Source organism: Ranitomeya imitator, chromosome 1, assembly GCF_032444005.1.
Source record: "Ranitomeya imitator isolate aRanImi1 chromosome 1, aRanImi1.pri, whole genome shotgun sequence".
Taxonomy (NCBI): domain Eukaryota; kingdom Metazoa; phylum Chordata; class Amphibia; order Anura; family Dendrobatidae; genus Ranitomeya; species Ranitomeya imitator.
Genome location: NC_091282.1, coordinates 1,141,936,693 through 1,141,948,806, shown reverse-complemented (window position 1 = coordinate 1,141,948,806; position 12,114 = coordinate 1,141,936,693). Strand labels below are relative to the sequence as shown.

The 12,114-nt window shown below is 43.0% G+C and overlaps 1 protein-coding gene across 1 annotated transcript in view; it reads left to right on the top strand.

Moving 5' to 3' along the window:
- The window catches only part of LIMCH1 (LIM and calponin homology domains 1), a 366,814-nt gene that overhangs the window by 243,562 nt on the left and 111,138 nt on the right, over positions 1-12,114 (top strand). Inside the window, exon 5 of the mRNA XM_069744541.1 lies at positions 4,846-4,876. Within this exon, the coding sequence (XP_069600642.1) occupies positions 4,846-4,876 (31 nt within the window). The remainder of the gene's footprint in view (positions 1-4,845; positions 4,877-12,114) is intronic.

Sequence of the window (12,114 nt, the reverse complement as noted above, 5' to 3'; positions counted from 1 at the left end):
GGAATAACCGAGACATGGTTAGATGAAAGCTATGACTGGGCAGTTAACTTACAGGGTTACAGTCTGTTTAGAAAGGATCGTAAAAATCGGAGAGGAGGAGGGGTTTGTCTCTATGTAAAGTCTTGTCTAAAGTCCACTTTAAGGGAGGATATTAGCGAAGGGAATGAGGATGTCGAGTCCATATGGGTTGAAATTCATGGAGGGAAAAATGGTAACAAAATTCTCATTGGGGTCTGTTACAAACCCCCAAATATAACAGAAAGCATGGAAAGTCTACTTCTAAAGCAGATAGATGAAGCTGCAACCCATAATGAGGTCCTGGTTATGGGGGACTTTAACTACCCGGATATTAACTGGGAAACAGAAACCTGTGAAACCCATAAAGGCAACAGGTTTCTGCTATTAACCAAGAAAAATTATCTTTCACAATTGGTGCAGAATCCAACCAGAGGAGCAGCACTTTTAGACCTAATACTATCTAATAGACCTGACAGAATAACAAATCTGCAGGTGGTTGGGCATTTAGGAAATAGCGACCACAATATTGTGCAGTTTCACCTGTCTTTCACTAGGGGGACTTGTCAGGGAGTCACAAAAACATTGAACTTTAGGAAGGCAAAGTTTGAGCAGCTTAGAGATGCCCTTAATCTGGTAGACTGGGACAATATCCTCAGAAATAAGAATACAGATAATAAATGGGAAATGTTTAAGAACATCCTAAATAGGCAGTGTAAGCGGTTTATACCTTGTGGAAATAAAAGGACTAGAAATAGGAAAAACCCAATGTGGCTAAACAAAGAAGTAAGACAGGCAATTAACAGTAAAAAGAAAGCATTTGCACTACTAAAGCAGGATGGCACCATAGAAGCTCTAAAAAACTATAGGGAGAAAAATACTTTATCTAAAAAACTAATTAAAGCTGCCAAAAAGGAAACAGAGAAGCACATTGCTAAGGAGAGTAAAACTAATCCCAAACTGTTCTTCAACTATATCAATAGTAAAAGAATAAAAACTGAAAATGTAGGCCCCTTAAAAAATAGTGAGGAAAGAATGGTTGTAGATGACGAGGAAAAAGCTAACATATTAAACACCTTCTTCTCCACGGTATTCACGGTGGAAAATGAAATGCTAGGTGAAATCCCAAGAAACAATGAAAACCCTATATTAAGGGTCACCAATCTAACCCAAGAAGAGGTGCAAAACCGGCTAAATAAGATTAAAATAGATAAATCTCCGGGTCCGGATGGCATACACCCACGAGTACTAAGAGAACTAAGTAATGTAATAGATAAACCATTATTTCTTATTTTTAGTGACTCTATAGCGACAGGGTCTGTTCCGCAGGACTGGCGCATAGCAAATGTGGTGCCAATATTCAAAAAGGGCTCTAAAAGTGAACCTGGAAATTATAGGCCAGTAAGTCTAACCTCTATTGTTGGTAAAATATTTGAAGGGTTTCTGAGGGATGTTATTCTGGATTATCTCAATGAGAATAACTGTTTAACTCCATATCAGCATGGGTTTATGAGAAATCGCTCCTGTCAAACCAATCTAATCAGTTTTTATGAAGAGGTAAGCTATAGGCTAGACCACGGTGAGTCATTGGACGTGGTATATCTCGATTTTTCCAAAGCGTTTGATACCGTGCCGCACAAGAGGTTGGTACACAAAATGAGAATGCTTGGTCTGGGGGAAAATGTGTGTAAATGGGTTAGTAACTGGCTTAGTGATAGAAAGCAGAGGGTGGTTATAAATGGTATAGTCTCTAACTGGGTCGCTGTGACCAGTGGGGTACCGCAGGGGTCAGTATTGGGACCTGTTCTCTTCAACATATTCATTAATGATCTGGTAGAAGGTTTACACAGTAAAATATCGATATTTGCAGATGATACAAAACTATGTAAAGCAGTTAATACAAGAGAAGATAGTATTCTGCTACAGATGGATCTGGATAAGTTGGAAACTTGGGCTGAAAGGTGGCAGATGAGGTTTAACAATGATAAATGTAAGGTTATACACATGGGAAGAGGGAATCAATATCACCATTACACACTGAACGGGAAACCACTGGGTAAATCTGACAGGGAGAAGGACTTGGGGATCCTAGTTAATGATAAACTTACCTGGAGCAGCCAGTGCCAGGCAGCAGCTGCCAAGGCAAACAGGATCATGGGGTGCATTAAAAGAGGTCTGGATACACATGATGAGAGCATTATACTGCCTCTGTACAAATCCCTAGTTAGACCGCACATGGAGTATTGTGTCCAGTTTTGGGCACCGGTGCTCAGGAAGGATATAATGGAACTAGAGAGAGTACAAAGGAGGGCAACAAAATTAATAAAGGGGATGGGAGAACTACAATACCCAGATAGATTAGCGAAATTAGGATTATTTAGTCTAGAAAAAAGACGACTGAGGGGCGATCTAATAACCATGTATAAGTATGTAAGGGGACAATACAAATATCTCGCTGAGGATCTGTTTATACCAAGGAAGGTGACGGGCACAAGGGGGCATTCTTTGCGTCTGGAGGAGAGAAGGTTTTTCCACCAACACAGAAGAGGATTCTTTACTGTTAGGGCAGTGAGAATCTGGAATTGCTTGCCTGAGGAGGTGGTGATGGCGAACTCAGTCGAGGGGTTCAAGAGAGGCCTGGATGTCTTCCTGGAGCAGAACAATATTGTATCATACAATTAGGTTCTGTAGAAGGACGTAGATCTGGGAATTTATTATGATGGAATATAGGCTGAACTGGATGGACAAATGTCTTTTTTCGGCCTTACTAACTATGTTACTATGTTACTATGTTACTATGTATGGGTTACTGCGTTACTGTCAGGAGGAAGTTGTGAACCTACTGGTGTAGCATTGAAAGTGGGTAAAAGCTGCGACTGAGACTGAATGTCAAATAATGTTGGAGCGGACGGGATTAATGCCTCATAGTGCTGAGGAAACGGAGGAGGGGCAGTAAACTGTTGAATGACCCCAGCTGCTGCTAACACATCTTGTGCGGGGGTCATACACTTTTGCAAATCATTATGGGTGACCTCTTTATGAAAGTCAGGCAAGGGGTTAATCGGCTCTCCTGAGGAGCCTGATGAGGGAGCACTATTACCTCCTCCCATTGTGGCCACAACGGGCACGAAGCTACTGGGTAAGATTTCCAAATGACTGGCAGCAGAGACCGGTGTGTCAACGGGGCCCCCTGGTACCTGAGGTGAATGCTGGGGGTGAATAGCATGGGTTAAGGAAGCCAGAGTGGCGATGTTCCCGCCACAGGGCTGCGCGACTTCAGACCGCAGCTGACGTGAGGGCGGGAGCTTCATGGGCGGGCCTAATCTCCTGTCATGGCGCCGACGCGAGCTTCTGACATGCGGACCGCCTGCCTCCTCGTCCATCAAATGCCGCCGCTGTCTCCTTGACTGTGAGTACTCGTGGGACTGAGGGCTGGACCGCAGGTGATGTGTGGGGGATAGCTGACAGCGGGGGTTGCGCTAAAAGCGCTCCCGCTGAACTAGAGGGGTGAGCATTGATCCCAGCAACCAGGGACATCAGCCATTGCTCACCTTCCTTCTCCACTCTACACCGCAGGGCCTCCAAAAGAGGGTCCACCATGCTTGTAACTGGACAGCACAAAAGGCACCTCCGGGACCCACTGAAATGGGGGAAGGAGGGAAAACAGGTTACCTCAGCAATTTATATCCCATGAGGAAAGGGAAAGAGGGGGGGGAATAAAAGCCACACGTAGTGATTGGCTTACAGCAGTAAACATCGACCACTACTAAAATTTCCATAAATGTGGTGGGATAATACGCGGCCATGGCAACAAGAGGGAGAAGGGCACCGCAGTCAGAGGCACCATTCTTATTCAGTGCCGTGCCTGCCATTAATAAAATGATTAAAAACATTTTAGTTTGTATTTGTTGCATATGCAAATTACCTAATCAGAGAGGAAAAGGACTAAAACCCCAGCACCAATATTGGAAGTAGCAATCTTAACGAGCCTTGCCACATGGCTTAGGATAAAAGCCAAAGCAGATTGTCAATTTGCAGACACGGTGTTTTGGGGTGTTGCCCCTCATCAGTGCTAAGTATGAGATCTGATTTGGCTAGGTGAGAGGACTAGGATCTAAGGGTTACCGTTTCTCCTTGTGGAGAGTGACAAGCCAGGCCTGGCATATCAGAATGAGGAGACTTTTAAGCCATGGAATACTTGGAGTTCTCCTAACCATCTAAGTATTTTATAGCCACACTTAAGCTAGGGGCAGACAAGTGAATTACATCCAATTTTTAACCGTGTGTGATTCGTTTTCATACATCTACATTAAAAATGTACGTGATCAAATACTGCAGGTTTAGTAAGGAAATATATCTGCAATAATTGTATGCCACATGGATGTTTGGTGTGGGATCTTTTTCTATTTTTTGCACTGATGGACTCTGAAGAAAATAGATCATGTGGCATTTTTTTCTCACGGATAGTCGGTCTGGGAAAAGATCGTTCATCTGAACAGTCCTATTGAATAACACAGGTCAGTGTGGTGTCCGTGTGCTCTCACATAAAAAAATCAGACACCACACATCCAATGTAAGCACTCGTCTGCATGATCCCTGATACAGAGAGGGCTGTCACTCACAGGATTACCAACATGAAAGTTATATAGAATATTTTCCCACAATCTGCTCTGCTCCTTCTGCTCTATAATGTGGAGCTTAGAGATCGGACTGCATTCTGCTTAAACTGGATTTGGGTATCCTGTAAAGTCTTGGAGGGTCCTACAGACGGTACCGCAGAATTATGCTGCTTGGATGTAATCTAATAACATTTTCTTGTTTTTCATGCAGACTCGCAGATTGTAACCGGAAGCAAAGAAACGTAAGTGCATTAATAATTCATTTTCTGTGTTCACAAGCAGTCTGTGTTGTATATACGTGCATGTTTTAGTGTTGAGCACATACCGTAGTTATAATATTGATATCTAACAAATAGTCCCCTTGTGTGTCTATTATTAAAAGTCTACAGCTGCTAAAGGAAGCATTATTAGGGTTAAACTAACCTTACAGTATATGATGGAATTGTCTAAATGGCAGTTATCGGAGGTGCACAAAAAACTAAATTAACCAAAATTGACCAGCAGCTCCTGGAAAAAGAGGCATAAGTGATTGTGTGTAAGCAGCCTTGACTGCTTTAGTATATAGATAAGTGGAGAAACACACTGAGCAACCACACACTTGGCGCAAATAAACAAGTGCTGCCACACACTGAGCACAAACAAACAAGGGCAGCCACACACTGAGCTCAATCAAACAAGTGCAGCCACACACTGAGCGCAAACAAACAAGTGCAGCCACACACTGAGCGCAATCAAACAAGTGCAGCCACACACTGAGCACAAACAAACAAGTGCAGCAACGCACTGAGCGCAAACAAACAAATTCAGTCACACACAGGGCGCAAACAAACAAGTGCAGCCACACACTGAGCACAGTCAAACAAGTGCAGTCATACTGAGTGTCCCGAGGAACATGTAGACATTGAGTATATGAATTAATAACAATAATAGACTAAATTGACTATAGAGACTGTATAATATAAAACTGAGGCACTTAGTACACAAATTCGCATGTGCCCATCTGCCATGACAAGGCATACCCCGAAGATGCAAACCTACAATATTTGATTTAAATGTACCTCTTTTGGATCAGCACATACAAATTGAAAGTGCGGGTATAAATAAAAGCATTGCAAGGATCATTTAGAAACTGGTGATTTTTTTCGTAAGCAAAAAACAACAACTTTTTTTGTGAGTGTTTGGTCAGTGTGTCTGTTTTTACCATAAGAGTTTCATCATCTTGTTTTCTTGTTTGTTTGATTTTTTTGCATATGAGGCTTCTCAAGCTTCTCCTGTAAAAAATAAAATAATGAAAAATTGAATAATATGAGGATACAACTAGAATGTCATCCTAGTACTACTTCAATTTTTTTCAATGAACTATAAACTTGCATTTGCGAGTTTGACCCTAGACTTGAGTCTAAAATTGACAAGTCTATATTTTTTCATTTATTTTGAGGTCAACTTGATCTGCAAAAATTCAGACATGAGAACATGCCCATAGACTACATTGGGTACAAGTTATATTAGAATCACTGACATCTGGATGAGCCCTTGGGTTACGTTCCCACAATGAGCTTTTGGTGTATTTTTGATGTTGCAGAACTTTTGCACCCACTATGTAAATTAGGTTACTTGCATTTTTTTCATTGCATTTTTGTCTGCGTTTTCTTTAATATGCGTTTTTATCTCGTTTTTGACACTGGTTTTTCTCTGTTTAGTGTGTAATTCTTTAAATAAAGCTGCCATGTTTTTTAAAGTTTCTGGCATTTCAATGAACTTTGACATACGTAGGTGTGGATTACATGTGTTTTTTTATGCATTTCAGTCGTGAAAATGCACTAAAAACACATGTGCTTTTTTTACTTGCGAATTTTCTACATCTGATGTAAGTATAAGGTTCAGATCAGTATGTCTCCTGATCTGAACACAGTCGAACACCTATGGGGAATTCCGAAGCATCACTCTCCATCCAGCATCCAGGCTCTAAAAGATAGCGTTCTTGAAGAATGGAAAAGGATAGCTGTTGTAATATATCACCAACTTGTACATTTCAGGACTGTAGGGCTTGGTGCTGCCCTTAAAAATCATGGAGGTCATACAAAATACTAGTTGTAGTAGTAGTAGAGGAGCATTGCACGGCGAATAAGCCTCCTTACCTTGACAAGCCAGAGCTGGTATGTCACTCTCCATAAGGAGAAACGATACCCCTTAGACCCCAGTCCAGAGCCTCTCACCTAGCCAAATCAGTTCTCATGCTTCACACTGATGAGGGCCAACAGCCCGAAACACCGTGTCTGCGAATTGAGATACTGATTTGGCTTTTATCCTAAGTCATATTGCACGACTCGTTAAAGAGTTGATTGTGACTTGTAGGATCGCTACTTCCAACAGGTGGCGCTATAGAGTTAAGTCCTCTTTTTCTCAGAAGAGGCAATTTGCATAGTTGTAGGTTTCTCATTTGAGGTGTTCTCATTTTTGAATCAATTAATTTGAGAACCTGAAGATGTTGTAATAAAAGTTATAGGATTAACCTAATTTGCATGTTATGGGCTAAAAAATGTTCTATGAAATTCAGTTTTGTCGAAAATTTTAGAAATTTTTCTTGTGTTCCGTGAGATATTGATTAAAACCTTATTTTCAAAGGGGGTGTACTCAATTTGTTCTGAGCGCTTTCTCTCTTTATCTGCCGTTGTAATCTGCTGATAAGATCCTTGCTGTAAACTCTTCCTGAAAGGACAGGAAGTAGGAGTATAAAATGGCCCCAATGGCCAGTGTAAGAATTGTAAGATTAAGAATATTTTTTATTATAAAGATCGTAAAAGAAAATTGAAAAAAAAAAAAACCACGTAGCACAAAAATCTGCTAAACAGCATCATCATTTTTTTTCTGATGATGGCTTCCCTTTCAGTATCAGTGCCTAGAGGAAACTTTTACATTTCCACCCTCTATTGCTCTTATGATCTTGACCTGAGGAAGACAGTGTGTTCTTGGTTCTTATGTCATTATTTTGGCACTTTGACACCGTCTGCATCAGTTCCTCTATAGGCAGCCTGTATTCTTCTAAGGGTTAAGGGGGCTTTCTAGTGGCATACCGCCAATGGCGGCAGGCCACGAGACTGCTTTGGGGCCCTGAGGGGTGAGGGGGCCCGCCGGAGTAAGACTGCAACAGCTGTGCCAGGGGTGGGCTGGGTAGGGGTGGCAGAGGGGTAATTGCCCCCTGGGCCTGGGCTGGTCTCCTAGCTGCAGCTTTGGGCCGTTCAGCCACACATTACTTTAGAAGCCGCACTGTACCTTCATTTGCCCTTCTGGACAAGCAGCATCATGCTGATTGGTGGAGCAGAAGTCACTTGAGGCTGCAATGTCCTTCCAGCGCTCTGATTGGTGGACAAGTAGTCACTAGAAGCTGTACTGTATTCTTCCTGCTCAGTGTGCTCCCTCACCAATCGGAGAGCAGGAAGCAGACAGTGAAGCACCGCTGAGGAGGCGCCGGCTGCTCCACACACCATGTGCAAGAACCTTCCCGGAGAAGTGCGAGTAGCTGCAGGCAATCAAGGAGGCTAATGGTAAGGGGTCTCTGCTTCTTAGTTGTTTGAGGGGATGCATGGTTGAAACTCAGCTGGAGGGGAGGAGTTGGGGTACATATCTGTGGGGCAAGCGGAAATAGGAGAGGAATTTTCTGTATGTCTCATTCTGTGTGAGTCTGGGTGCAGTCTCAAGTCCCCAATTCAGTGTATTCCTGTGTATGTGTACATGCATGTTCTTGGTGAAGTGTGTATGTGTGCATCTGTGTATGTGGTGACATGTACATGTGCGTCTGTGTGTGTGAACTGTGTATATGTGCAACCGTGTACATGGTGACCTGTGTGTGTATGAGTGTGTACATAGTGACATGAATGTGTATGTGGTAATTTGTGCATCTGTGTACATGGTGACCTGTGTGTGTATGAGTGTGTACATAGTGACATGAGTGTGTATGTGGTAATGTGTGCATCCGTGTACATGGTGACCTGTGTGTGTATGAGTGTGTACATAGTGACATGAGTGTGTATGTGGTAATGTGTGCAACCGTGTACATGGTGACCTGTGTGTGTATGTGTGTGTACATAGTGACATGAGTGTGTATGTGGTAATGTGTGCATCCGTGTACATGGTGACCTGTGTGTGTATGAGTGTGTACATAGTGACATGAGTGTGTATGTGGTAATGTGTGCAACCGTGTACATGGTGACCTGTGTGTGTATGAGTGTGTACATAGTGACATGAGTGTGTATGTGGTAATGTGTGCATCCGTGTACATGGTGACCTGTGTGTGTATGAGTGTGTACATAGTGACATGAGTGTGTATGTGGTAATGTGTGCAACCGTGTACGTGGTGACCTGTGTGTGTACATAGTGACATGAGTGTGTATGTGGTAATGTGTGCATCCGTGTACGTGGTGACCTGTGTGTGTATGAGTGTGTACATAGTGACATGAGTGTATGTGGTAATGTGTGCATCTGTGTACATGGTGACCTGTGTGTGTATGAGTGTGTACATAGTGACATGAATGTGTATGTGGTAATGTCTGCATCCGTGTACATGGTGACCTGTGTGTGTATGAGTGTGTACATAGTGACATGAGTGTGTATGTGGTAATGTGTGCATCCGTGTACGTGGTGACCTGTGTGTGTATGAGTGTGTACATAGTGACATGAGTGTGTATGTGGTAATGTGTGCAACCGTGTACGTGGTGACCTGTGTGTGTATGAGTGTGTACATAGTGACATGAGTGTGTATGTGGTAATGTGTGCATCCGTGTACGTGGTGACCTGTGTGTGTATGAGTGTGTACATAGTGACATGAATGTGTATGTGGTAATGTGTGCATCTGTGTACATGGTGACCTGTGTGTGTATGAGTGTGTACATAGTGACATGAGTGTGTATGTGGTAATGTCTGCATCCGTGTACATGGTGACCTGTGTGTGTATGAGTGTGTACATAGTGACATGAGTGTATATGTGGTAATGTGTGCATCCGTGTACGTGGTGACCTGTGTGTGTATGAGTGTGTACATAGTGACATGAGTGTATGTGGTAATGTGTGCATCTGTGTACATGGTGACCTGTGTGTGTATGAGTGTGTACATAGTGACATGAGTGTGTATGTGGTAATGTGTGCATCCGTGTACGTGGTGACCTGTGTGTGTATGAGTGTGTACATAGTGACATGAGTGTGTATGTGGTAATGTGTGCATCCGTGTACGTGGTGACCTGTGTGTGTATGAGTGTGTACATAGTGACATGAGTGTGTATGTGGTAATGTGTGCAACCGTGTACGTGGTGACCTGTGTGTGTATGAGTGTGTACATAGTGACATGAGTGTGTATGTGGTAATGTGTGCATCCGTGTACGTGGTGACCTGTGTGTGTATGAGTGTGTACATAGTGACATGAGTGTATGTGGTAATGTGTGCATCTGTGTACATGGTGACCTGTGTGTGTATGAGTGTGTACATAGTGACATGAGTGTGTATGTGGTAATGTCTGCATCCGTGTACATGGTGACCTGTGTGTGTATGAGTGTGTACATAGTGACATGAATGTGTATGTGGTAATGTGTGCATCCGTGTACATGGTGACCTGTGTGTGTATGAGTGTGTACATAGTGACATGAGTGTGTATGTGGTAATGTGTGCATCCGTGTACGTGGTGACCTGTGTGTGTATGAGTGTGTACATAGTGACATGAGTGTGTATGTGGTAATGTGTGCATCCGTGTACGTGGTGACCTGTGTGTGTATGAGTGTGTACATAGTGACATGAGTGTGTATGTGGTAATGTGTGCATCCGTGTACGTGGTGACCTGTGTGTGTATGAGTGTGTACATAGTGACATGAGTGTGTATGTGGTAATGTGTGCATCCGTGTACGTGGTGACCTGTGTGTGTATGAGTGTGTACATAGTGACATGAGTGTGTATGTGGTAATGTGTGCAACCGTGTACGTGGTGACCTGTGTGTGTATGAGTGTGTACATAGTGACATGAGTGTGTATGTGGTAATGTGTGCATCCGTGTACGTGGTGACCTGTGTGTGTATGAGTGTGTACATAGTGACATGAGTGTATGTGGTAATGTGTGCATCTGTGTACATGGTGACCTGTGTGTGTATGAGTGTGTACATAGTGACATGAGTGTGTATGTGGTAATGTCTGCATCCGTGTACATGGTGACCTGTGTGTGTATGAGTGTGTACATAGTGACATGAATGTGTATGTGGTAATGTGTGCATCCGTGTACATGGTGACCTGTGTGTGTATGAGTGTGTACATAGTGACATGAATGTGTATGTGGTAATTTGTGCATCTGTGTACATGGTGACCTGTGTGTGTATGAGTGTGTACATAGTGACATGAGTGTGTATGTGGTAATGTGTGCATCCGTGTACATGGTGACCTGTGTGTGTATGAGTGTGTACATAGTGACATGAGTGTGTATGTGGTAATGTGTGCATCCGTGTACGTGGTGACCTGTGTGTGTATGAGTGTGTACATAGTGACATGAGTGTGTATGTGGTAATGTGTGCATCCGTGTACGTGGTGACCTGTGTGTGTATGAGTGTGTACATAGTGACATGAATGTGTATGTGGTAATGTGTGCATCCGTGTACATGGTGACCTGTGTGTGTGTATGAGTGTGTACATAGTGACATGAATGTGTATGTGGTAATTTGTGCATCTGTGTACATGGTGACCTGTGTGTGTATGAGTGTGTACATAGTGACATGAGTGTGTATGTGGTAATGTGTGCATCCGTGTACATGGTGACCTGTGTGTGTATGAGTGTGTACATAGTGACATGAGTGTGTATGTGGTAATGTGTGCATCCGTGTACGTGGTGACCTGTGTGTGTATGAGTGTGTACATAGTGACATGAGTGTGTATGTGGTAATGTGTGCAACCGTGTACGTGGTGACCTGTGTGTGTATGAGTGTGTACATAGTGACATGAGTGTGTATGTGGTAATGTGTGCATCCGTGTACGTGGTGACCTGTGTGTGTATGAGTGTGTACATAGTGACATGAGTGTATGTGGTAATGTGTGCATCTGTGTACATGGTGACCTGTGTGTGTATGAGTGTGTACATAGTGACATGAGTGTGTATGTGGTAATGTCTGCATCCGTGTACATGGTGACCTGTGTGTGTATGAGTGTGTACATAGTGACATGAGTGTATGTGGTAATGTGTGCATCTGTGTACATGGTGACCTGTGTGTGTATGAGTGTGTACATAGTGACATGAGTGTGTATGTGGTAATGTCTGCATCCGTGTACATGGTGACCTGTGTGTGTATGAGTGTGTACATAGTGACATGAATGTGTATGTGGTAATGTGTGCATACTTGTACATGGTGACCTGTGTGTGTATGAGTGTGTACATAGTGACATGAATGTGTATGTGGTAATGTGTGCATACTTGTACATGGTGACCTGTGTGTGTATGAGTGTGTACATAGTGACATG